This window comes from Prunus dulcis, chromosome 4 (assembly GCF_902201215.1).
Source record: "Prunus dulcis chromosome 4, ALMONDv2, whole genome shotgun sequence".
Classification (NCBI taxonomy): Eukaryota; Viridiplantae; Streptophyta; class Magnoliopsida; order Rosales; family Rosaceae; genus Prunus; species Prunus dulcis.
The window spans coordinates 15,265,338-15,292,361 of record NC_047653.1 but is presented as its reverse complement, the minus strand read 5'-3'; the positions used below and the strand labels follow the sequence as shown (position 1 = coordinate 15,292,361).

General features: G+C 36.4%; 4 protein-coding genes and 1 pseudogene across 6 annotated transcripts; 4 read left to right on the top strand and 1 right to left on the bottom strand.

The window, feature by feature from the left end:
* Nucleotides 1-24: 24 nt before the first annotated feature.
* On the top strand, nucleotides 25-6,143 carry LOC117626416 (kinesin-like protein KIN-12F). The gene is made up of 17 exons (XM_034358094.1): nucleotides 25-446; nucleotides 569-637; nucleotides 722-859; nucleotides 1,202-1,285; nucleotides 1,380-1,505; nucleotides 1,604-1,663; nucleotides 1,753-1,806; nucleotides 1,917-2,009; nucleotides 2,108-2,203; nucleotides 2,310-2,458; nucleotides 2,754-2,903; nucleotides 3,077-3,206; nucleotides 3,296-4,288; nucleotides 4,373-4,459; nucleotides 4,559-4,648; nucleotides 4,746-5,537; nucleotides 5,667-6,143. Exons 1-17 carry the CDS (start codon nucleotides 126-128, stop codon nucleotides 5,904-5,906), a joined length of 3,672 nt encoding a protein of 1,223 aa, XP_034213985.1. The 5' UTR covers nucleotides 25-125; the 3' UTR covers nucleotides 5,907-6,143.
* Nucleotides 6,144-7,645: 1,502 nt separating this feature from the next.
* Nucleotides 7,646-9,582, bottom strand: LOC117626423 (40S ribosomal protein S15a-5-like). 3 transcript variants are annotated; one of them, XM_034358107.1, is made up of 4 exons: nucleotides 9,361-9,582; nucleotides 9,015-9,161; nucleotides 8,069-8,229; nucleotides 7,646-7,941 (listed from the first exon to the last, which is right to left on the bottom strand). In XM_034358107.1, the coding sequence occupies exons 2-4, from the start codon at nucleotides 9,142-9,144 to the stop codon at nucleotides 7,843-7,845; spliced, it is 390 nt and encodes a 129-aa protein (XP_034213998.1). In that variant the 5' UTR covers nucleotides 9,145-9,161; nucleotides 9,361-9,582; the 3' UTR covers nucleotides 7,646-7,842. The 3 variants fall into 3 exon arrangements, with proteins under 3 accessions (XP_034213998.1, XP_034213997.1, XP_034213996.1); XM_034358106.1 differs by having other exon boundaries at nucleotides 9,015-9,219; nucleotides 9,361-9,581; XM_034358105.1 differs by having other exon boundaries at nucleotides 9,015-9,196; nucleotides 9,361-9,580.
* An 881-nt stretch (nucleotides 9,583-10,463) lies between these two features.
* LOC117626421 (mitochondrial import inner membrane translocase subunit TIM22-3-like) lies at nucleotides 10,464-12,842 on the top strand. The gene is made up of 5 exons (XM_034358103.1): nucleotides 10,464-10,749; nucleotides 11,638-11,702; nucleotides 11,848-11,920; nucleotides 12,000-12,053; nucleotides 12,361-12,842. The coding sequence occupies exons 1-5, from the start codon at nucleotides 10,554-10,556 to the stop codon at nucleotides 12,597-12,599; spliced, it is 627 nt and encodes a 208-aa protein (XP_034213994.1). The 5' UTR covers nucleotides 10,464-10,553; the 3' UTR covers nucleotides 12,600-12,842.
* Nucleotides 12,843-13,727: 885 nt separating this feature from the next.
* Nucleotides 13,728-14,481, top strand: LOC117626422. The gene is made up of 3 exons (XM_034358104.1): nucleotides 13,728-13,822; nucleotides 13,916-13,991; nucleotides 14,109-14,481. The coding sequence occupies exons 1-3, from the start codon at nucleotides 13,802-13,804 to the stop codon at nucleotides 14,453-14,455; spliced, it is 444 nt and encodes a 147-aa protein (XP_034213995.1). The 5' UTR covers nucleotides 13,728-13,801; the 3' UTR covers nucleotides 14,456-14,481.
* Nucleotides 14,482-16,101: 1,620 nt separating this feature from the next.
* LOC117626417 lies at nucleotides 16,102-24,069 on the top strand (annotated as a pseudogene).
* Nucleotides 24,070-27,024: the final 2,955 nt, after the last annotated feature.

Sequence of the window (27,024 nt, the reverse complement as noted above, 5' to 3'; positions counted from 1 at the left end):
CTTATCCACATAAAATAGCAACTCTCTCTTCCCTCTCTCCTTCAAACATTTTCAAATTCAAATTCTGTACAGCGCTTTCTCTCTCTCTCTCTCTCGTGCTCGCTTGATCCATCGATCTCAGAACAATGAGGACCAAGAACGGCAACCCAGCAAGCACCAGCGAGTCTCGGTTCTTAGGAAACATTTCCACTTCATCGCTTCGAAACCTCCTTCCCAGATCCATTTCCACAAAGCCCAGCAAATCCATTTTCAGCTCTCGAAACCCTCCCCCTAATGCCGAAAATACCCCTCCCCTCGATCCTAACGTCCAGACCAAGTACGCAGACGACGACGCTGCTTCGGCAACCAAGCCAGTGCTTTCCGATTTATCCAAATCTCGGATCACCGAGGTCGCCCCATCGGACGGCCAGAAACAATCCTCCGCTACTCTCGACCCACCGGTGAAGGTATTTTTGAAATTTTGTTGATATTTCTTGTCCAATATAGCCTTAACTTAGTATTTCGATATTTGTAATGTGGATAATAATTATGAATTAGAAATTTACTTTTGGAATTGTTTGATCTTCAGAGAGAGACTGATCCATCCGACGGCGACGGCGACGGTGGAGTCCTGCCACCTCCGGACCCATCAGTGAAGGTATTTTAAAGTTTTAAACTTATAAATTTTCATATTTTTAATTTTTAATTTCTTATTTTCTTTGGGTTTTCGAAATTTGTATAGGTTGTGGCGAGAATTAGACCTACTAAAGATGGTGAAAATTGGGGAGATCGGACGGTTAAGAAGGTTTCTCCGCGTACATTATCCGTTGGGGACCGTACATTTTCATTTGATTCGGTTTTTGATTCAAAATCCGGTCAGGTATGGTTCTCAATTATTCTACAATTGTATGTGTTAACCACCTGAATCGAAAATTTTGGTACAAACAGTATGAAAATCCATTTTTAAACTCTGTGTAGATTAATGCTCTGTTTGGTTGCATGGAAACTGAAAGAAAGAACAGAAAATAAGTGAAAATTGCTAACTTTTAGATGTTATTTAGTAGAAACTAGGCAACTAGGCCTTTTATACAGACTAAGTAGGTTCCTTGGAGAAACTTGAAAAATATGAAGAGTGAGGAATTGGGCATTTGTTAATCTTCTCTGCTTCTAAATCTAAGGGCAAGTGCATTTTGATTCATGAGTGCTGTTTGGTTTCTACCAGGAAGATGTTTTTCAGAAGGTTGGTGTGCCGTTGGTTAAAAATGCCTTAGCCGGTTACAATACTTCAGTCTTGTCATATGGACAGGTATTCATTCATATCCATAGATGAAAGGTACTTCATTTCAAGTAGGCCAATTTTGTATTTGCTTTGTGAATATTTTTCATTGAATTCTCTTTAGAGTGGAAGCGGTAAGACATACACGCTATGGGGTCCGCCAAGTGCCATGGTTGAGGATTCCCGTCCTGGTAGTTGCCAGGGCATTGTTCCTCGCATCTTTGAAATGCTGTTCCGTGAGATTCAGAAGGTATGTTTTTTGGTTTCTATTTTTTTTTAATGGAAATGAGGAAAGTAGGCGTGTACTGACATGGTTCATGAATGTTTGCTTGGGACTATTACATGTAGGAGCAAGAGAACTCCGAAGGGAAACAGTTAAATTACCAGTTCCGTTGTTCTTTTCTTGAGGTATACTTATTTTACTATTCTAAATTCTTTTTGACACACATAGGGTAGGATTCTGACAATGTGTTTTGTTAATACTGTCGTTATCACAGATATACAACGAACAAATAGGAGATTTACTTGATCCAACCCTGAGGAACCTTGAGGTAGAGATCTTCTATACTGTTTAGTTCTTTCACTGGTGTTTTTTTGTTCCTTTTTTGGTTCTTTAGTACATGCCTAAGATACAAATGGGCTTTGCTTTAAACTGTTGTAGATCAAGGATGATCCCAAAAATGGAGTGTATGTTGAGAACCTGACTGAGGAGTATGTGACTAGCTATGAGGATGTGACACAAATTCTGATTAAGGTAGGATTTGTATATGTGCATTCTTTTTAACTGATAACTTTTTTTTTTGGTTCTGGATTTTTCCTTTGTACTCATCAACTATTCTGTTCACGGAACAGGGGCTTTCAAGTAGAAAAGTTGGAGCAACTAGCATGAACTCTAAGAGCTCTAGGTCCCATATTGTTTGTACTTTCATCATCGAGTCATGGTGTAAGGTATCATTGCATATGGAACTCGTTACAGTTCAAAACCTTTATTGTTTCTTGAATGATTATGTTTTGTGTCTATCACTTAACAGTGCTTAATTACTTTATTCTGCAGGAGACCTCATCCAAGTGTTTTGGTAGTTCAAAGACAAGCAGAATGAGCTTTATTGATCTTGCTGGCCTAGATAGAAATAAAGTTGATGACTCAGGTAGACAATGTGCAAGGGAAGACAAATATGTAAAGAAGTCCTTGTCACGGCTTGGGTATGATTCCATAACCTTTGTATTCCATCCGATGCCTTGTTGTAGACAACTTACAGGGTAATAGTATTGATACCGTACAAGGAAATGCGTTCTTAATGACATTTTAAGAAACAAAGTTTGCTATCATCACTTTTACATTCTTAAGCATCAAATAATTGTTGTGTAATGAAGTTAGAGTCACACAACAATATAATTTATGGAAATAGCACAAAACTTTGTGTAGTAAACTTTTTTGATCAGTTGTCCTCTGGCCAGTGCTGCAACTGTAATGATTAATGTTGTTATTTTGGTACAGGCTTTTGGTAAATACTCTTGCAAAAGCGCCTCAGTCTGGAAAATCTGAAGATGTGCCATATAAGGCTTCTTGCTTAACTCATCTACTGCAAGAATCAATTGGTGGCAATTCAAAACTAACGGTCATCTGCGCTGTCTCCCCAGATAACAAGTATTTGACTCTAATCTACTAAATTCTTTTTATAATATAAAGTTTGATTTACTACTGATATGCCCAGATACACTATGTACATACATGTGGCCATTGTGTTGTCATTTTTTTAGGAAGTGTGCTTGATAGGTTTTATAGTATTCTGAAACATTGCTTGTGCTTCTTAAATGCAGAAATGATGGTGAGATACTGAGAACACTGAGGTTTGGAGAACGAGTGAAATATATTAGGAATGAGCCAGTAATAAATGAAATAACAGAAGATGATGTCAATGGTCTGACTGATCAAATTCGTCAATTGAAGGTACTAAGTTCTTTGGAGTTCTATTTGGAATTCTGCCATGAAAGCTGAGGGTAATAGGAATTTGATGTTAATGAAATGCGTGTTTGCAGGAAGAACTTATAAGAGCAAAGTCTAGTGGCTCATTTGGGAGTAATAATGGACATTTTCAAGGGCGAAATGTACGTGAAAGCTTGAATCAATTACGAGTGAGCCTGAATCGCTCTTTAATTTTACCCCACATAGATAATGATTCTGATGAAGAGGTAAATGTGGATGAAGATGATGTAAGAGAATTACATCAGCAGCTTCTGCAGAATTCTTCTGAAGATGTAAGAGATTATTCTATCAGTAGAGATTCTGTTCAGTTTGGTGGAAGTTGTGATACAGATTTGGCCAGTGAAGATGATTTTCATAGTTCAGACGAAAAGGAAATGGATCTGAATGAATCTCAGGATGAGCTTTCTCTTCCTTGTAAGGACAACTTTGACTTGGCAGATAACAGTGTTCTTACCACTTCAAAGGCTATCAATCCAGCAATCAAAAGTGGTGTTTCAATCAGTTTATGCTGTCAATCTCCATTCCTCCAAGACCCAACATTGTCTGAGTCTCCAAAGCTTAGAAATGCACAAAGAAAAAGTGTCACCTTTTCATCGATTTGTTCAGTCAGTCAGAACAATATATCAGATAATTCCAAGTTAAAGTCAGATGTATTGAGACAGTCACTTAATCAGAGTGAACACACTCAATCCTCTTTGCGGTCAAGCAAGATATTTCCAGGCCCCACTGAGTCATTGGCTGCCAGCCTTCAGAGGGGCTTACAGATCATTGACCATCACCAGCAGAACTCTGCACCTAGCAAATCCTCAGTCTCATTCTCCTTTGAGCACTTGACACTGAAACCTAGGCCAGAAGTTGACAGAGCTAATTCTTCAGCTCAGACAATACCAGAAATAAGGCCATCCATAGATGGACCATCTGCCTCTTTACTTTGTGCATCTTGCAAAAGAAGAGTGTTTAAAGATGATACCAATGATGCCCAGGATAGCTTGAAGACATGGACTGTAGCAGTTAATGAAGCAGGAAGTTCTAACCAAATGACAGAGGTGCGTTAAGCTTACCTGGACATTAAACTCAGGAATAAATTGTGATATGGGAATCCTTCCTAATTTCTATTTTCTTTTAATCAGCATGCAATGGAAAAGGCTGCAAAGCAAGAGGAGCTTGAGATTCGTTGCATGGAGCAAGCAGCTAAAATTGAGCAGTTAAATCAGCTGGTAACTTTTTTTTTTCCTTGGGTTTGAAACTCAGTGAATTATTATGTCTTCTCCATAATTTCGATATTACATTTCTGAGAATCTGATTTATTGTTTCAGGTTGAGCAATACAAAAGTGGGAAATCTGATTCATCTGCAGAAAATGGTAAAGAAATGATACCATATGATGAGTTCAGAGATGGAAACAAGGTAGGTTGGAACGGTGTATGTTTTTTGAAACTTTTGGAGGTTTTAATGGTAACGTCCTAAATGTGGATGTTTTACATGTTCCTGATGATTTTTGCAGCTTTTGAGGGGCAGTTCTGTTGATATTCTCCAACCAGAGATTATAAAGGAGAAATGTGAAATAAAGGAAATCCAGAATGAGTTGGATCTTGGGTATGGAGGTGCAGATTTTGATCTAAATGAGAAGGAAGCACTTCTTAAGGAGGTTCAGATGTTAAGGAGCAAATTGCAGTCAAGTACTGATGCATCACCCAACAAATCTATTGAGAAACTGAGATCCTCTTTATTGTCACGATCCATGCAACTGCGAAGAAGTGGTACATATGGAGATAACACCGAGGAAGAACTAGAGAGGGAAAGACAGAGATGGACAGAAATGGAGAGCGATTGGATTTCCTTAACTGATGACTTAAGGGTAGATCTTGAATCCAACCGCCGGCGAGCAGAGAAGGTGGAGATGGAATTGAGAATGGAGAAGCAGTGCACTGAAGAGTTGGATGATGCGCTTCATAGATCAGTGCTTGGGCATGCTCGAATGGTTGAGCACTACGTTGAACTACAAGACAAATACAATGACTTGGTGGGAAAGCACCGTGCAATCATGGAAGGAATAGCAGAAGTGAAGAGGGCAGCTGCAAAGGCTGGAGCTAAAGGTCGTGGTTCTCGTTTTTCCAAATCCCTTGCGGCAGAGCTCTCTGTACTGAGAGTGGAAAGAGAGAGGGAGAGGGAACTTTTGAAGAAGGAGAACAAAAGTCTCAAGATTCAACTTAGAGATACTGCAGAAGCTGTTCATGCTGCTGGAGAACTCCTTGTTAGGCTTAGAGAAGCTGAACATGCGGCATCTGTTGCAGAGGTAACTCATATTTTACCCTTAAGACTCTATCTTGTTACTCTGGATATAACTCATAAATGGATCAGATTATAATAATGCAAGTGTTGGTGTCTCATTTGTGTTTTTTCCTCTCTTTTCCCATAAACACAGGAGAATTTTACGAGTGTGCACCAAGAAAATGACAAGTTGAAGAAGCAAATTGAGAAGCTTAAAAGGAAGCACAAGATGGAAATGATCACCACGAAGCAGTACCTGGCAGAGAGTAAATTGCCAGAGTCTGCTTTAAAACCACTATATCGCGAGGATTCTGTCAATTCACAAAACACAGTCCTAGATGATGATCAGGCATGGAGAGCAGAATTCGGAGCGATATATCAAGAGCATTACTGACTGGTTGAAAGTTGAAATCCACCAGGAGAGCTGTCCTAAGGGAACTTCTGCAGACTTGCACTGCAACCTAACTTTGAATCATTTATCAACTTATCTGAATGAGACCCAACTTGGGTTCATGCAATATACAACACTATTATGAATTCATTCCGTTTTCTTTTTTTTCTCTATGCTTTTTGTATGAATCATTATGGATTCATTATCAATTTCAATTTCTACTAGCATGCTTCAGTGTTTGATGTGAGTGTTAATATTATCTATTCTTAATTCTTGCTCAAAATATGTTTTCCTATAAGTTTTTATGAGGACTTGGTATGGTAAAATCTTTATTCTTAATTCTTGCTAAACTCTTGTAAAATCGTTATAATTACAAAATAAACCACCCGAACAAATATTAATTTTACTTACATATCTCCATAATTTATGTTACACAAGGTGTAAAACAATCAATTGTTATATAAATATGTAATTATAGAAAAAAATTATTCGGGCCCTTGTTTTGGAGACCATGGTGCTTTCAATTGGTGCCCCTTTGGTCCTCATTGATGTTCATGGTTTGGACCCCTTTGGTGCTTACTGATGTCAACCATCCAAAGAAAACAATGATAAACATGAATTTTGAATTTGGGGTTGGTACCACCAATGACTTGTTAATTTCTTCCAATATCGCGAAATTTCAATGTCTTGTGGCATACAAGTACATGAAAAACTTCTAAATGAAACACTTTCTTTTAACAACCAAGGATGGTTGACACAGACTGCATTTAAAGTTGCAAAGACACTTCAAAAGTTGAATAAAAAAGTGGCAGAAACATTTGAATGAAAACTTTCCACCAGTCATCCCTTTTAAAAAAGAGTACTGAATCCTTGAAGCTAATAAGAAAGTTTTTCGGGCACCAAGGCAAGGTGTAATTGACTAGATTTTCAAGTGTCCATGCGAGGAGAAATAGTTTGTCTTTGGATCTTCTAAGATATTCTATAAGATGGGAAATAAAAACTCATAATGTTTATATAGATATGTGTTCTGGTATCACACGAAAGGATGGCATCCACAAATCATATTGATTTCATTTGGATGCCAATTTGATACATTCTATATCATGTGTTAAAAACAAGTAAATGGTTTTAAAATCACTATCATCGTAGCATTATTAATCTATGTTTCATAACATAGGATAAACTAAGTTTATATTGTTGAGAGTATAAATACGATGTGTTATAACATAGGTGGATTGATAACATCACGTGACAGTGTTACGGTTATACTGAAAAAATTTCACACCCCTACAAAAACCCACTCCCTTAATCGAACTTTTATTGGTTCATGGCACATGGACCAATAAAAACCTAACTCGAACTGTCTTTAAAACACAATTGATAAAAGATCTTGACCATATATATTGATTTATGTTTTTTTTTCCTTTCTATTCGAAGTAGTGAAATATTAATGTAAATGATTGTCTAAGGCTAGTGACGCCACCTATCGGGCCAATACAGGCAGCGATTGGTCCAATGAAGGTGGCTTTTGGGCTTGAGATGCTGGTAATAGAAATACCTTTCCATCGCCCCCTACGCAGGTGGCTCTTCTCGCATATCTCTCATCAACTTAGCAGACCTGGGTGATCGAGGATATTGAAAAAGATTGTACGCACAAAAAAAATGATCACTCATCCCACACCCCGAGTCGAATTCCGATCATCGATACATCGGATAAGTGATCAGAGAGCGAGGGGGAGATGTGAAGTGAAATAGATAAAGTGTTATTTATCTGTTTTCAAGAGGAGTAATCCTACTGTTCTGCCATTTATCTAAATCGTAAGTTTGACACACGATTCACATAAGTTGATTTTGTGGTAAACAAAACAACAAATTCTCATTGGTGAAGTCAGGCTGTCATCATATAGGAGAACCATTCTCTCTTCCCATCCACAAGATGTTAATGAAAATAGCCAAGAACCTGGCCCCCCACATTACGTTTAACAGCCTCTTCGTGATCCAGCACCCCTTCGGGAGTAGTAATCACAACATAACCCCACTGCATGAAGCGAGAGAAAGACCATTTAAAAAAAATTCCAAACACAGACCTTCCCAGAAATAATAAAATGGACAAATAAGAATCAAGTAATTTTGACAAATCTTTCGACATCAGGAGGTTAACAAACCTGGCGGGTTGGAAGCTTTTGCATTTTGTACTCTTCAATATCCTTTGCCTTGACATCCTGTCTGTAAGTAAGAGCTCTACAGTCATTAACCCTGCCTTGTAGTTGAACTGTTATCTTCCCCACTCTATGTGGATCAAAAACTTGAAAATCCTTGATATAACCTAAAGAAAATGTGCCAAGCGCAAGCATTACAAATTAGCAAATGAATTTGGACACAATATAGATAAAAAGAACATGCATGAATGCAGTTCTGTGTACCAATTAAAGAATATCATATACCCCAATTCAAACAACCCGTCATCATTTACAAGTTGCCTGTAATGTAAATTTTCTAATACCCAGTTCTACAACCATCACACAGCACAAATTTATTTAATCCACTATAACCTTGAACTATCTCATCCAAGCATTCCTCATTATGCCTCACATCAGAATGAACATATTATTATCTGTAGGGAGATTCTCTGATAAGCATTTTATGTTAAGGATTGGTTACATACTTCTAATATTGGCCGTTGAATTGCATTCATTAAATATATTTGTAGTCTCTTAAAATCCACCAGCTGAGATTAGAAGTATGTAACCAATTCTTAACTTAAATACTTATTTGGAGAATGTCCCTTATCTGTAATTCATAAATGGATCACAAATTGACATTGAAATCCATGACACCAACAAAACTAAAGTACATGACGGCATTTGACATTGCGATTAAGTTTAGAAATATAACATATAAAACATTATATGTGCACTAAAGAATAATTCCTAGAGCTCATACCAACTAAGTTCTAGAGATCCTTAATCACTACAAGTTTACTGCTTTTAAAATCCTCCCACCGATATAAATTTTACAGCAACCCAGATTCTTAAAATAAATAGTAATGCATAAAAAAAGCTGATTTATTATTAATTAACAAAATCCATATAATGAGGAGAATGGATTTACCTCGATTTTTCATGATTTTGAGGAAAGATGACATGACTGTGGAGATAGGTTGCAACTCCACCGTAGCTTTCCCCCTTCTCTCCGCATTCACTATTGTTCGCAATGCATTATTCAGTATCATTCTCCCCATCCTTCTCTTTGAAAAATCTAACCCTCAAATCCCACGGACCAAACAGAAGGCTCTGTTAAGAACAAAATTTTATGGCTGTGACCAATTTAATAAAAAAATAAAACACAAGTTACACAACCAGATCCTTATAGGCTTACAAGAATGTAGAGACGAGACTATCAATAGGAAAATCTGGAAAGGGGAAACTCAGATATGATAAAAAGAAAAGAAATTTACCTTTTTGTTTTTGGCCTTTCCAGAGCCAAAAACAAGGCCGGAAGATTGGGTGGCGCTGCTGAACAGGGTAGTGTGCGACTGTAGGAGCAAGTGAGACTGTCGGAGTCTTTTGAGAGACGGAAGAAAGAAATGAAGAAGAGAGGAGGGGGCAAAGGAAGGCCTTAAGGCTGCTTTGGTTCACACACGCATTTCACTTGGGTCTGGTGGGCTTCCAGGGCTGAGGTGGGCTAATGAAGAGTGTTGAACCTTTTTGAGGGTTGTATTTGGAGACGGTGAGACCCATGATTTAATTTAATTTTTTTTAATGACAACAATACCCCTTTCTCTTGTCCCAGTTGACCGCCGCCTCGTGGCGGAACCACCAATGACCTCCTCTCCATTTGCGACCACCATCGCCCTTCCTTTTTGTCTTTATTTCTCGAAGTCTTCTTTTATTCTTGTAAATAATGATTTAAAAGTATCTGAAATGTCAAATATAAATTATCGAATTTAAATTTGATGACTTATTAGAAGGTCAAGTTATAATTATTGAAATAGACTATGTAGTAAAAAGATTGGTATAGCCCTACCTACCAAACTCAAAAATTTCGTGCTAAAGAGTATAGAGGTTATGAGTCACCGTCAAGACATAATATTGAATATTAGAAATGCCCATTAACTAGGCAACGAATCACCCATTGTTCAACTCTTTGACAATATGGAAACCAAAAGCTCTATCTATTCAAGAAGAACTGGACATGATAATTTTTCATCATCTAGCTCGAGCACGAAAATTTGATGTTGTGCAAGGGTTTTGTCTTGTCTAGGATAAAACAGAAAGTTCTCTTCAATTTGGCGCACATTTCTTACCCCAAAACAAAAAAGAAAAAGAAAGGCAAATGACCCACTAGTGTAGTGGATTGGAGTAATTGCTCTCTAAGACAAGGTCTAGGATTCGAGTCTTAGCATCCGTATTGTATGTGTGAGTTTAGTATATTATCGTCTGTTTTAATGGGAAAAGTCCTAAAAAAGAAGAAAAAGAAAGGGACTAAAGTGATGCCGTTTTGGCATGTTAGGAAATAATGAAGAAATAATAAAGAAATAAAACAAATGAAAATACGGTAGACACAAGAAACTGTATTGTTGTCTGAGTTTTGGATTTGAGTTTTCTGCTTTTTAAGAGATTGATAGATAGAAAACAGAGAGTAGCGGCCATGGCGACGTCGGTGGATTCTCCAAAGCCTGACACAGACACTGACACTGAGCTGGATACCAATCCCAACCTCAACCCTAACCCTAATTCTTCGAACTCGTTAGTCCCCGCCTCCTCCAATGGCCCTGCTGTCTGCCTTCTCAGGTTCGCCGGAGACTCCGCTGGCGGGGCATTCATGGGCTCCGTTTTTGGCTACGGTCCTCTCTCTTTCCCTCTCCTTCTCTCTGTGTATATGTAAATATATGTGTACATGCCTATATGTGTGATGCTTTAATTGCTTAATTGTGGTGTTTCTATATGGGAATTTGAATGGTGCTCATATGGGATTTTGAATCTTTGACAAAATATGATTTTCTTCAATAGTGTTTTGAGGTTTGGGAAAAGGAGTGAGTTTTCTCTTTCTGACTAACGAGCTGTTGGAGTTTTTTGGTGACGTATGCTATTGTTTTGAGATGTGAAATTGTGGTTTTTAGTGAAAATTTGTGTTATTTTAGTTGATTTATTGTATTAGGGAGTGTAATTTGTATCATTTCCTGCTGGAATTGATAAGATGGTAGAACAATAAATTGGGGTTAAGATGATTGTCTGTGGTTGTTAAGGTTTACTCAGGAGTCATTCCACCATGTTTGGATAATGCCAGTCATTTCTTTGTGCCATGTTCACATAATGAGGGCGGTAGGACAAGCCAAGCCACTCAAACTTGGCTTGAGTTTGGCTCGATTTATTCAGCAATCACTCCGCCATGTTTAGATAATGCCAGTCATTTATGTGTGCCATGTTCCACATAATGAGGGCATTAGAACAAACGAAGCCACTCAAACTTGGTTTGGCTTTAGGTCAATATTGTGTTTCTCGATTTGGCCTGAAATTTTATACTTGTTAAAAAAGCTAGAGATTTGAGACTGGCTTGTTATCAAGTTTAGCAATGGATTATTAGATGAGCAAACCCTGCTTAAGCAATCTACTACTCAACTCAACCTAATTTATCTTCTTTTTTATTATATTATATTATATTTTATTTATGTTTATGTTGCATATGAATCAAACTGAGATTTTTTGTTTTACCTTGTGTGAATGTGTTTCAGGTGCGGGGTTGGTTAAGAAAAAAGGCTTTAAAGGATCCTTTGCAGAGGCAGGATCTTATGCTAAGGTATGAGAATTCCTATTGTTAAATGATAGTTTGACTATCTGAGTGAAATTAGTTCCCTTTTTTTCTTCTTAAATGTTGTTATTGCCTATGCAGTATGTTTGTTTAATTACAGTAGTTAAGCTCTTCTTTGTATTTCCCCTTTCAGACATTTGCAGTTTTGTCTGGAGTGCACAGCTTGGTTGTCTGCATTTTGAAGAGGCTGCGAGGAAAGGATGATGGTATGAGAACTTGAATGTGGAATTGGTACTTTCACATTATTCATTCATTATCTCATGATCATGCTTTTTTCCTGTGCAGTTATTAATGCTGGAGTAGCTGGATGTTGCACTGGTCTTGCTCTTAGTTTTCCAGGTATCCATTGACTTAGTAAATGACACATTGACATACACGTCTTCACCGTCATTACAGATTCAAATACCTCAAAAGAAGTGACACATTGATTTTGTTGCTAAAACAAGATCCTTCATATCTACAAAATTCCACTTCTTTTCATTCTTATTCATTTTTTGGCTTGTCATTCATGCTTGGCATTTCTACATCAATCAATTAAACCAGTTTTTGTATGGTTTAATGTATCATTTAGAATAGCTATTTTTGGTTGGGATGTTCTTAGGTCTGGACGTACATATTTATTCGTTATTTGATTCTGATATTGCAGGTGCACCCCAGGCTCTTCTACAAAGCTGCCTCACTTTTGGAGCATTCTCATTTATTATTGAAGGCCTAAATAAGCAGCAGCCAGCTTTGGCACATCCACTTTCTGTGAGGAAGAAAAGTGAGCAACTTCCTCCCTTGGTGCTCCCTCTTCAACTTTCACTTCCAGGTGAACTAAAAGCGGGTTTCACCTCATTTTGCAATTCCTTGAAGAATCACAAAGGCACTTCTCACACAGCCTAAGAAATTTTGTCTCATCATGCTTTTATGCCTTTTGGTCTTGAATTCAAGTGTTCCTCTTGCTGTTATTTTTTTCTTCTATTGCCGGGTCGGACATGATAGTATGTGGTATGTAAATTTTTAGTTGAAATTCTAGTTGCAAGTTATGAATTCACTTCTTGATTGTGAAATCTGGTAGATTGATGGTACACATTGCTGATTTTGCCGGATTGAGGAACCATGAATTTGATCCTCCATGTCTGACTCTGTTTTGCAAGTCACCCTTTTTTCTAATATCTCGGTGACAAGTGATAACAAGAAGGAAGAAGAAAGAAACAGTTTTCAACTTAACACAAACTCTAAACAGGCCCGCGATTCTGAGGCCTTCAAAACTTGGGATCCTACCATCTTTGATTCTTGTGATTAAAGTAAATAAGATAATCAAAGATTTTTTTTTTTTTTTTTTTAAAATGCAAGAAAATCAAAGAATTGCGCCATATCAAAACAAACTAAAATGACTTTATTTTTTTATTTTTATTTTTATAATTATTTTTTACAATAGTGAATTAAATAAACAATACTCGAATGCTTGAGTAGAAAAGAAGTCTATATAAAGATTATAATTTATTGAGGCTAATACGTTTTAAGGATTTGACAAAACTACCCCAAAATTTGCCGTGTAATTTTTAAGATAAGCAGTTAGCAATGAAGTTGGGTTCATGAACTTATGGTTAATTATGCATTTGGATGGAAAGATTTAAAAGAATGGCTATGGATTTTGCTAATTAGCGCTAACATGGAAAGTGTTTCTGAGAACCAAATTGCCTTCTCTTCGTCCCGATAATCAGAAAGGGTATTTTTCTCTTTAATAATGAAAAATCTTGAAAGATATTATTAGGAGGCGAGCAGTATCAAAAACTACCTATATATATAGTTTCCTTCTATTAACGTAGAATTGATGGTAGACGTTGCAAAAATGGAGTGAGATCTTCTGAAGCTCTTATTATCTTATAATAATATATGTGACTCCGATTAATCTTGGATTGGATGATGACTAAAAAGGAGAGTATCAGAAGTGGCACTATTTTATAATTAATATCAATCACCTCACCATATCTATAAATACCACACCTTCCTCCTTTTCCTTCTCACCTTTTCTCCTTTTCTCCTTTTCTCTTTCAGAATAAAAAAAGCCCTAGTTTCATATACATCATCCAGGTCTAGCAATGGAGTCTCGTTCTTACATGGTATATATCTTCATCCTTCATTTGTTTACTATTTCTCTTCAGTTTTTCTTGGTTAGTTAATTTATTGTACGTGGATTATTTCTGTCTTTACAGACTTGTGGAGTGAAAATCGACACGAATTCGGATGGATGGCATAAGTGCCTGACTAAAATGCTGAAAAAAATCCAAGGTAAAGTACCTCTGTCGTCCATGGCAATTTGTTTGTCTTTTTTATTTATTTGATCTGAACAATATCACTTTTGGCATGAAGTATTGAAGTGTTTGTGTTTTTATTATATGTATATAGGTGCATCTTATAATGTAGATGCAGAAGGAGGCATGGCATATGTTTCTGGGAAAGTAAACCCTAGGAAGCTAATAAGAAGGCTAGTGAAGGCTGGGAAAGAAGCAGAACTCTGCTGGGTAAGAACTGGAGATGAATTTACATATGGCAATGGCAATGGCAATGGATATTATGAAGACCAGAGATATTATGATCCCAGCAGTAACTACATGGGATTAACAGCAGGACCTAATTACTATAATATGAATGGTAATTATGGACATGGATATTATTCTTCATACAGCCACCACCATGGACATCCTATGAACAATTACTATCCACAGGCGCCATATTCATATAATTATTATTGAATATGAATTGGCTCACCTGATTTTGATTTCAGGGTTGTTGAGAAGAACTTCCCTTTATTTTTTTCTCTTTTTTTTTTTTTTTTTCTTTTTCTTGAAAGGGAAGAACTCCTTGTATTCATAGTGTTCTTTTTTTGTTTGGGCACTATAACTACTATGTATGGGGTTATAGACTTAGTCTACCTCTAGGAGGAAAGTGATATTATGTGGACTTTCCCCTAGATGTATGCTTTTTAGTTTTTGTTTTTTTTATGTTTTTTTATTATTAAAAGGATATCTATAATTATTGTTATATTATATTTTCCTTGTTATTTGACCATATTGGATTCTGAGCCTTTATCTATATATATAAAGCAAAAGGCAGAGAATGGTGAAACATTCAAAATACCAAAAAATGCCCTTGGTTAATTCAAATATTAAGAATTAAAATTATTAATTAAATGAGGATAATATAGTAAATTCACACTTTTCATATTAAAAAAATTAAAATTAAAAGAAAAATCAGATAATGAATCCTATTTTTATGGAACACAACTACCCATTATCTTTTTAAATTCTAAAATAAATTTAAATTTTTTTATAAAAAAGCCTCTCGCAGGCGCGGAAGCGCGTGCAAAGAGGCTAGTTAGGATTAAGTATTGACACTCAACTTTGAAGTAATTTTATTTCAATCAATAGTATATCCGTATTTGAAACCTCTTACAATTTTGAAAAGATAAATTTCATTAGATTAAACGTTAATATGTCTTGTCACATTTTATGTAATAATTAATCTTCATCCATGTGAAACAATTTAACCTCACGTCACAATCACACAATTCATCATAATAGCAAAAAAGAAAAAAGAAAAAAAGAAAAGAAAAGTGATGATTATCTAACACTGATTTATGGCCAAATTGAATTTTTAGTTCCTATAATTTCAGTTATCATGTAACTATTTTAATTTTTGTCTTGGTTAATTTTCAAGACAGACTTTGGAAATTTCTTGGGTGTGGCCTTCACATTGGTAAGGGATGTTACCATTCTAAGTGCTAGTATGATTGTCTAACATGTCATTTTTGAAACTGGATAGACTGGTCTGGTGTAGGGCAATGTGCTCTCTTTTATGATTTAAAATCTGTCGAATTGAAACCAACTGAAATTGTTGACTTCAAGTTTTTGTTTTCACTTTTGTTACTTCTTCTCGTCTTTCCCTTTCATATTCACCCTCAATCCCATCTTCTCATTTTCACTTCTATTCTCCATTTTTTTTACTCTATACTCTAGACAAAAAAAAAAAAAAAAAACCCAAAACCTAAAAACTAAAATTGAAATGGTTATCAAACAGACTCTTATTATATCACTTACCATATATACATCCTCAAACAGCTGAATATTCCACCATATTAGATCTAATATCAAATCTTCTTATACAAAGAACTTGTAACTCAAGTAGTTAAAAGCATTTACCCGTGCTTCCAATAGATCCTACGTTCTGCTACATATAAAGCTCGACCTATTAAAAATTTGAGTTCATAAACTCAAAATCTCCGTCTCAGTTCACAACTTCCGCTTCACCTGACCTGACTTCCGGCATGCATTGTACATACATTTGCAATCTTTTCATTTGTTCCTTAAATAAACTATCCGCGTGTTTTGCAGGTGCACTATTCTCCCAGGCTAGCTCTTCTGTGCAGATGCCGCATGCATATATGGATTAGTACTCTCTCAGACAGAGACACCACTGGTACAACCCTTCATCTTTTGGGTTTGCTCCAATGAACTGAATGAAACAAGAGAGGAATATAATTATGCGTTTTCTATTGTATATGGCACATTATTTTTGGTTCTGCTGGTTGAATTTAGAGTAAATGGCTATTTGCTGGGCTCCATAATTCAGAAACAATTTTTACAAAAGATTGCAACATCAGCACCTTTAGTCAGCTACTTACTTTGTTGGCTTTAATTTTTTCATTTGAATGTTTCTTTACAACAATTTGAGACACACAACCAAGTTAGTACGCTAAGATAGTGACCTCTAACCAATCCCCAGTATCGTGATTTATTGGCTTGTTAATTAAAACCATTTGCCTCAATCTTTCTGGGGAAGAGTTTATTGAAGATTGCTCCTTTGCAGCTTCATCATATATATCTTATACAGTTTACTTTATTTTCTTCGTAAGGCAATCAACTTATTTGTCCTTTTCTATCAGTCATTTAAATTTGACCATTGACTAAGTCCAAGTAAAACCTCAGACTGTTTTTGTTTTTAATCCAATAAATTCTCATGACCAATCAGTTGAGTTGTGGAAGATTGTTTACTTTTGCTACAAGTTTGGTTACAAGTAGGTTTCACAAAGGTTATAAATGGGTTCCATCTGAGTTAGTTCTTTCATAAATTTTTATGCAAAACAATAGCAAGTAAGATGACTGACAAGATGGTTGTGCCCATTGTCTATAAGGTAGCAGGTCGAACTCGAGCTAGTCATGTGTTTCTGCTGCTTATGTTATCCCAATTGTTTGTTATGGCAGCAGAGGCAAATACTCAGGACTGTAAGTTTTGTTCGTTTACTTTGTCATTTTTTTTTTTAGTGCAGCTGATCAGGTTTTCTTCCTCGGTAGTTAGAAGTTAGAACCATTAGCTGTTTCACCTATTATACCCCAAAAAAAAAAGAAAAAAAGAAAAAACATAGAACCATTTAGCCTTGAAGATTACTTCAGTTTAATTAATTAATTTATTTCAATTGGTTTTGTTTCGGGAGGAATGAGGTTTAACGAGGGTATCTGTTGCATATTAGTGATAATAACCTTGGAAATATCTCTCCAGACAAAGGTTTTGTTAACTATTGTAATCTTGTATATGTAACTCTTCTTCTCCACAAGACTTAAGTGACATTAAAAAGTTTGGATTAGCATAAGAGTTATAGAGTGTGTTTCAAGTCATTTGTCCATGGAGGTTGGTCCAATATTGTGTAAGGGTTTCGATTTTATGGTGATGATTGTTTTGAGCAATTTGGAAGAAGTTAATAGACTTTATGTTGTTTGAGTTTCTGAAGCATTTATTAGGTGTAATCCTGTTTGATAAATTGCTTGAGTAAATCCGAATCCTTTCAAAACTAAGCTAGTAGCAATCATATGAGTGCTGTAGATCTAATGGCAGTCAACAGATTCTAGCAGTATGGTATTTCAGCTTGACAAATTTCTGATGCAGTTTCTGCTCTGATGTTTCTAATGCAAGAGTGGGGCATTAGACCTCCCAGTTGGGTTGGTTCAGATCCTTGTGCTGAGGGCTGGGAAGGTATTGGGTGCTCCAATTCACGTGTTACCTCCATGTAAGTTCTTGATCTGTTCCCACCTTTTTAATATTCGTGGAAGTGCTTGGTTCCATTTATTTTTTATTTTTGACAATGATCTGACTTCTTTAATTTCAGAATGTTGGCAAACAGGGGTTTGACAGGTCAGCTACCTAGCGCAATCCAGTTGTTATCCGAGCTAGAGATTCTGTAGGTCTTCTATTTCCACTTTGCACCTTACACTAGTTATGGTACTTGATTTACGTCTAATCTGTCATCCATAATTTAGCACTGGAGTACCAGATATTTCGAGGTTCAGTGCTCAATATGTGGCACTGACTGTCTTGGATCATCATTGCTAAAATATTTGAAGTATACTAATCAATGCTTCAACTATTTGATGCAATTGTTGGAAAAGAAAAAGATTTCTGAATTAGTCCAACTCATTTCTCATACAGGAATCTGTCTTTGAACAAGGGCCTGACAGGACCACTTCCAACATCACTTGGAAATTTGACGAAACTAGTATACTTGTAATTGAAAAAGAAAGGAATTATTGCTTTCTCCTCTATCGTAATTATGGATGTGGTATGTGATCATTTATCCTCCTCATTATTTTGTTGCCTTGTTCTTTGGATGCCAGAGTCCTGGCTGGTTGCAGTTTCTCTAGTGCTATTCCAGGCACAATAGGATCTCTAGAGCAGCTATTTTATCTGTAAGGCTTTCGATCTTCCCACCCCTATCTTTTTTAATCTGCAATCGTTTTCTTGAAGCCTCCTGCTTTTGATGCTGTTGTATGTCAGGGAAGATATGCACCACTAAACTCCGAATTCTTCATTTATGTTCTACTGCAGAGATCTGAATAGCAATAGATTGAGTGACCAGATTCCACCTTCCATTGGTAGTCTGTCCAATCTAAACTATCTAGACCTAACTGGAAACAAACTTAATGGATACATCCCAGTCTCTAGTGGGACTACACCTGGTCTTGATATGCTACATAATGCAGAACACTTGTATGTCAACTCTCGTTAGTAATTTTGAGCAGATTAGCTTGTCCTAACCATGGAGCGCTCTCTACCATCTGTGTCCATCTGATTTTTTATTGTCTTTAAATGCAGTCATTTGGGAGGGAATCAGCTCTCAGGCAAAGTTCCACCTGAACTTTTCACCTCGAAGATGGTTCTGAAACACTTGTAAGTTTTGTTAAAAGGTTCATGTGCTACAAGGTATAATAGTCTCTCCTTAGTGCACGTATAGATTTTAATGGGTACTGCTTATGCTTTTGTTAACAAAAAGTGAAATGTCTAAGATATGAAAAATGAGGCATGGAAGCCTTTTTATCTTGAAATATCATTTGCTAAAGGAAACTGAAAGAGAATAGAATCCACCTGCCACTTCGATTTTATCACATTACCGTGCTTATTGTGTAGTTTTGGCCTCTATAAAATAGAGCGATTATAATTCATGGTAGGCTTGACTTTTGATGGATAAGATCTTCATTTCTCTCTGTTTCTGCTTTAAGTTCTTCCGCTTATTTACCCTTGCTCTTTTGTATCCTCCTCTTCCTTATCTAGTTTATTTCTTAGTTAATCCCTCCTGGGTTCTACATTTGATCTGCTTGAATACTTTTATCCATTCAGGATTTTGGACAACAATAATCTAACTGGCAGAATCCCTTCTACAATTGGAAATGTGCAGACTCTGCTGACAGTGTGAGTATCAATGCCATATCCTCAAGTGGATTTATACAAAGATTATTGTGGCTGTGGTCTGTCTAAATTTTGTGGCACTGGACATATTATATATGTGTGTGTGTGTGTACAAATATATATCTTGTTCTTGTACAGACGCCTTGACCGGAATTCATTAAGTGGGCATGTGCCTTCTAGCCTCAACAATCTTTCAAACATGGCCGAATTGTAAGCATACACAGCATACCAATTGAAGAATTTACATTATATTCTAGGAAAGTTTTGAACATCTTGTTTAGAGATTCAGTTTACTAAGAGAGACAAGTGGTAATCTGTTTTCAGGCACTTGTCCAACAATAAGCTGACTGGCCCCATGCCCAACCTTACTGGCATGGATCTCCTCTACTATGTGTAAGTATCAATGATGTTGCTGGTTTTACGAGTTCTATTTATTTTTTAACAGTGTACTTCACAAAAAATGACGATAAGTTATCCATCAATCATTTCCCTTAAAGAAAACATTAGTTACACAGTCATGTTCTATGAGAAATGAAATCCATATTCAATCTTATTCATATCACTTTCATGGTCCTTGACTGAATTTAATCTGCAGGGATATGAGCAATAATACTTTTGATGTGTCAGATGTCCCTGATTGGTTTTCAACCTTACAGTCTTTGACAACATTGTACGTTTCATTCCTCCTCCATATACCTCTGAATGTTTGTGTAGATGTGCATGTGTATCAAGAAAAAGAAAAAGGGTTAAGTGCTCAGAATGAACTGACCTATCAACCTTGTATGGCAGAATGATGGAAAACACAAGACTTCAAGGAAAAGTTCCCCAAGCGCTATTCAGCTTTTCCAACTTACAGACAGTGTGAGTATCATACTGATATATAGTAGCACCACATTCAAGAATGAATGTTGCAAGAATCTTAACGGCTTTAATTTCGATCATGGGCTCTGGGGCCAAAGAAGAGAACACACAGGAGTTTAGTACTCTATATATATATATATATATATCATGAACTCTAGGCTTTCGTATTTATACTGATGGTTATAAAATCATATTAACCTTCGACAGGGTGCTAAGGAACAACCATCTCAATGGCTTATTGGATATTGGAACCATTTATAGCGACCAATTGCAACTAATTGATTTGGAGAACAACTTAATTCTTTATCTTACACAAAGTGGAGGGTCCAATTATACACTCATGTAAGCAACAGCTTTCATACATAACTTCTGTTCTGTCTTTAGGCTCTTGAAGAACTGGATATTTGATTACTTGTTGAAGGTCAATTTTTAAGATGTACAGCCTTTTTACGTTTAGCTTAGTTAGTCCTCCATAATCTTTTGCAGACTTCTTGGTAATCCAATTTGTGACAAGACAAACATGGAAAAGAAATACTGCATTGTCTCTCGATCAGATTCCTCATATTCGATGCCACCAAGTAACTGCGCGCCTGTTGCCTGTAGCTCAAGTGAAGTTTTAAGCCCCAATTGTAAATGTGCACATCCCTTCAAAGCAACTCTAGTCGTCTTATTTGTTTCCTTCTCAAACTTAGGAAACTTTAGTTATTACACAGCTCTGCAGGCCTCTCTTATGATCTTTTCATTCCTACAAGCTTCCTGTGGACTCCGTTTCTGTGAGTTATCCTACCTGGAGCTCATCTTATTATCTTCAACTGATGCTAGAAGTTTTCCCATCTGGTGAAGATCGCTTTAACGAAACAGGAGCTTCAGCTCTTGCATCTGTGCTTAGCAACCAAACTCTCCCACGTCCAGACTATTTTGGACCCTACATTGTTGTATTCTATTATGGAAAATCTGGAGGTAACTCTGAATATCTGATCGAACTTGGAAATATTCACTGTAGTTCTACTTGAAAAGTGGCAATATTAACTCCAATCTTATAATTAATGACACATTGCTCTTTCTGTTTCTCATAATTCTGAGGTGCCTACAGGATCAAATAAGGCCTTGGTAATTGGTGCAGCAGTTGGTGGTTCTGCACTTCTAATATTAGTAGCCCTAGTAGGCGTTTATGCTTTCCAACACAAAAGGAAAGCAAATGAGCCATGGAGCAGATCAATTCCTTTGGGAAGATGCCCCTTCATAACTCAAAAAAAGGTAGAGAAAAATTTGAAACAGCCTTGGCACTTTTGTTTCACTATGAAGAAGCAGTATGCATTAAAATTGTCTTCCTGTCATACAAATGCAGCAAACTTGGAATTCAAATATCAGTGGCCCTCAGTTAAAAGGAGCAAGGTTGTTCTCTTTTGAAGAGCTTATGAAGTACACCAACTGTTTTTCGGAGGCAAATGATATTGGATCTGGAGGTTATGGCAAGGTTAACTTCGTTATCTTTGCTAGCTGTAAATGGTGGAGGTCATGACTGTGCCAAGGCCATAGCTACCAGGGCAGCATGAAATAATTTGTTATTTTTCATTATACTTTTCTAAATATTATTTCCTTTTACGTATAGGTTATAATTAAAGTTTTTATAAACTGCAACGAACAGAAGCACAATCAGCATGTATCTCTTTTTTTCTCGTTCTCTTATGCTGACAGGCTTTGCATGCATCTCATTCAGACCCCAACCACTAAACTCCAATCCTCTAATATGCATTTCTTTTGGAAAATCTCTCTAAGAAATCAAATATCGAGAATGAACTCAAAGTAATTAAAAGTACAAGAGATGCTAGATAGTTAAAAATGTATGTTTTGGTAACATCGTACAGGTATATCTGGGAATTCTTCCGACAGGCCAAATGGTTGCCATTAAAAGAGCTAAAAGGGAATCTATGCAGGGTGGGATTGAGTTCAAAGCTGAGGTTGAGCTTCTATCAAGAGTACATCATAAGAATCTTGTCAGCCTTGTTGGTTTTTGTTTGGAGCAAGATGAACAAATGTTGGTATATGAGTATGCTCCCAATGGAAATTTGCGGGATAGTCTTTCAGGTATTCGATAAAGTTCATCACCTTCGAATGTGAATTTAGGACCTTTTGATGGTTCAATTTCTTACTTTGTTGATGAACACATATAATGTGTATTTTTATTTATTTACTTTTCATAGCAATTAATAAAGACTGATGCATTAAGAGAAAGATTGTGCACTTCATTAGTGTGACTCCATACGAAAGACAAACCTGATTTTATGTTCACCAGAAAAGAAAGGCCTGGAGATGAATCCCAATGTTAATTAGCTTTAAGATTTAAGGAAGGAGTTTGGTTATCCTATGCCTTACCCCCTGAATTTGATTCTAGATCCTAATTTTGGATTTTATCTGGTGTCACGTTGGTGTCTTGTCAGAATCAGTAGCCAATTTTCTTTGCTTCCTTAAGCCAACAAGCATCATACCTTAGGAGAGTATAGAGATCTCACTTTAGGGAGTACACATTGATCTATGTAAGCGGAACAAAAATTTATCTCTTATGTGATAATTTGAAAATCTGATACCGTAGAAACAATTGGTTCAATTTTCTGAAATGTGATAAATTAGAAAATATCTACGCAGGAAAGTCGGGAGTGTGGCTAGACTGGATGAGGAGACTTAAAGTAGCTCTTGGTGCAGCAAGAGGTCTGGCATATCTTCATGAACATGCAAACCCTTCCATAATACACCGGGACATTAAACCGAACAACATCCTACTTGATAAAGATTTAAATGCAAAAGTTGCTGACTTTGGCCTCTCCAAGTCAATGGGGGATAGTGGTACGCATCACATGACTACTCAAGTTAAAGGGACAATGGTCAGTATCGCAAAACTTCAGAACCCTGCCAAAATAGTGGCATTTTTTTTCTTCTTCTGTAGCATGTGTTTTTCAGCAAAATAACGCAAGTCTCACGAGCTGCATTTGGTAATAGGAAGATCCATAAGAACAAGCACTATCGGTCATCATTAGGCTTGAATTTAGTGACAAATTTCTAGATCAAGACTGCAAAATCTATCAAAATTGACCATTTCATGTCTCCAAATTCTATGAAACAATGTCCCTTGAACTCTGAATCAATATTAAGACAAGCATTTACTTTATTCAAAGCAATCATCCTAAATTATGACTGAGTATTTGATGTTCTTTATTGGTATAGGGCTACTTGGATCCTGAATATTACATGACTCAACAGTTGACTGAGAAGAGTGATGTTTATAGTTTTGGTGTGGTGATGTTGGAGTTGATAACTGCTAGACGGCCAATAGAGCGAGGCAAGTATATAGTGAGAGTGGTTCAGATGGCAATGGATAAGACAAAAGATTTGTACAACCTTCAGAAAATTCTTGACCCAGCCATTGGTTTGGGAAGAGAGCTGAAAGGTTTGGAAAACTTTGTTGATTTGGCAATGTTGTGTTTAGAAGACTTGCAAGCTAAAAGACCTAGAATGGGGGAAGTGGTGAAAGAGATCGAGAACATAATACAGCTTGCTGCTTTGAACACCAGTTATATTTCAGCATCAACTTCAGGGAGTTCTGAGGATGTGAATAAGGACCTACAAAGATAGAGGCACTGATATGCTATGCATTTAGAATAATGTTGAAGTGGTACGGTTTGGATTGCTCTGTGAATATCAGTTACTTTGGTTAGGTGAATTTTCTGATGTTTGCAGTGACTCCGGCATCAACATATATATGTATATATGTATCTTTTAGGTTGGTCAGTGTGACTCCATCAAGATCTACATTCGAGATATCCTAATGTTCATAACTATAATATTTAAGAACAATTTTATGCCATTTTGGTTATCCTTTATTACCTTTGTATCCATTTGAGGTTTTTTTTTTTAGCGGCATCACTTTGGTGTCTGTTATCAGATACAAGTGGCCAATTTTATTCACTTTGCTAAGCTAAACACACCATCATACCATACACAATTTAGAGAGCTTACTTTGTTAATTTGTCCAGTGATCACTTTGGTGTCTGTTATCAGATATACGTGGCCAATTTCCTCCTTCATTTTGTTGTTGTTGTTGGAGCTCTGCAAACAACAGTTATTTTGTCTTGTCAGCAAAAAGAACGCAAAATTGCCAGAAAGAATTGGAGGGAAAATTAGACTATGCATGCTATTTCAAAATTTAGGAAATGCATATATAAAATAGGAATATATGGACGTACAGTCTTACCAAAAACAAATTAGCACAGTTCTTAAACCGAGCTGAGTTCTTAGACTCTGTCAATCGGCTACTGTCACCTCACCAAGCTACTCCCACCAGATCTTAAAAGGTATTTTCTTTTTCAAAAAGGGTTTTCAAATTTCTTGGCTTTAGGCATTGTTGTGAATGTAGTAAGCCTAAGAGCTGTCGATTTCATAAGAAAATGCCTAAATTTTTCATGTCATAAGGCCTGCCCAACAGATGGGTTTACTGTTTTTGTCTATCGACAAACTTTATGTTTAGTCTCTTTAGTTTCTATATGTTTCATGGACTTGGTTCATTGTGTTTCACCTACAAGTGCATATAATTCTGAAGGTCTCTGAAATTCTTTGCAACTTTCCCTAACCTTTAAAATTCATGGTATTTCATCATAAGATATTTTTTTGTGTTTTGTTTGTATTCAGAAATTTCTAGATAATTTCTGATTGTTTTTGCAGATAATTTCTTTGTTAATTTCTAGTTGATGAAATTAGAGAACCTTAAATGGGAGACCTACCCACATCAAATCCTGTGATTGAACTGGAAGGGGATGAATTTTGGCCACTTTCTGGGAAACCCATTTTTGATGTGGTTCTCATGAAAACAACTGTCAAACCCCTGTACAAACTGGTAAATTATTCCCTAATTTCCCATGTTTAAATGGTGGTGAGGCTTCCTCCTATGTCAATTTCTTAACTATTGGTGCCAGTCTACATGATCATAGTTGCCAATTTTATTACATAATGAAATCGTTTGATATCTATCTCATAATTATTGTCAATTGATCATTGCAATGAAGTAACAATTTATTTGATGAGCGTAATGCATGAGCATTTGCACATACGTTTTCAAGCTAAAAATAATTTGGCTACTGTTGAGAGCGTTTGCCATTGACAAGACAACAGTTTGAAGGTTTGGAGATGCATGTGTGTTTGAACAACTGGAGTGCAACAGTACTAGGCTAGTATTCAGAGTCCAAATTCTCAGAGGTGATATCCCATCTGAATTTCTAGACAAGCTCGATGGTGATAATGTAGATGCACCAATTGTTCTCGAATAGTATATGTCGTATTGTCTTTTATTGGATGTTGTCAATTTCTCGAATGAGATTACTTTCTGGAGCTAATATGATTTGAATTTGATGGAACTCTAGCAGAGCCTATTAAGGATGCGATAACTGTATGATTTTGAGTCCATGTGTTCCAGTCTAGGAGTTATGGTGTCATTTGACACGATAATTTAGTTATAACATGAGTATCTATTATTGTTCGGATATCTTTAAAGAACGTAATTTAGTAGCGTACTTTCCAACAATCCTCTTTAATAATTTTGTACCGTTCAATTGACATGCTGCTCAAAATGCATCAAATAAACTGAGGAATGATTTCTGAAGGTCTCATAATCTGCTATAGTAATTGTACTGTCTGTTTTCTGATGAGTGGGAAGGTTTTATGTGGTCATCACGGTTCATTGCTTGAAGGACTGCATTTTCCCGAATTAAATTCTGATGTAACGGAAAGAGAATGGCACCCATATATTAAAAGTTAAAACTCTAGGCTCTCTGTTTAGTCTATGCTTAATCTAATTCAGTTGTCTCCCAGCCAACTTTAGACAAGAATGTCTAGGTTTTTTTAACATTAGTTAGATGTAATTAGTAGGAGCTCAAGGAGAACAAGAAAATGCTCAGTCTGATTGAACTCCTGTTCATTGCAGTAGTTTACATAGTAAAAGTTGAACAGGTTAATAAGGTTTGGGGCTAGCCCAGGTAGTAAGGGAATATGGAAAAGGGTTAGGGTTAGGATTAGGGTAGATGATGAACTAGATCACATGCCAATGCACCAGAAAAAAGAAGAAGCCTGGTTCTTGCATTCCTGTTTTCGTTGTTCACGTATTTCTGTAAATTTACGTTGAAGTATCTTTTCTTGTAACCACTTAACCACTTGTACTATTGACTCCTTGAACCAAACGGGCCCTAATCCCTGATGGTCTTCGATACGATAGTGGTCAACATTATTCAGTTTTAGTATATTGATGGAAAGCTGTGCAAGCAGAGGATTGTGAATTTGAAACTAAGAGGAGGATTGTGAGTAGGATTGCGTGGCTTTTGTCCGATTTCTGTTCCTCTCAAAGTGGTTATCAGATATAAGTGGCCAATTTTATGCCATTTTGCTAAGCTAAACAAACTATCATACCATACACACTTTAGAGAGCTTACTTAGGTGGGAAGTAAACCAGAGACATTTGATCAATATAAACAGAATAAAATGTTCTTTCGAAGTAAACCAGAGACACTTCTTTATTCAAATTCCTCTTATGTGATCAATTACAAAAATCATGAACATGCAAACCCATCGTCAAGAAAAATTAATTCAATTTTTCTCATAATTAAGGGTAATAATAGTGTTTAAATGATTCAACCTCAATCTATATAATTTTTCAAAGAAGTTCTGTACCACGACTTTCAGGGAC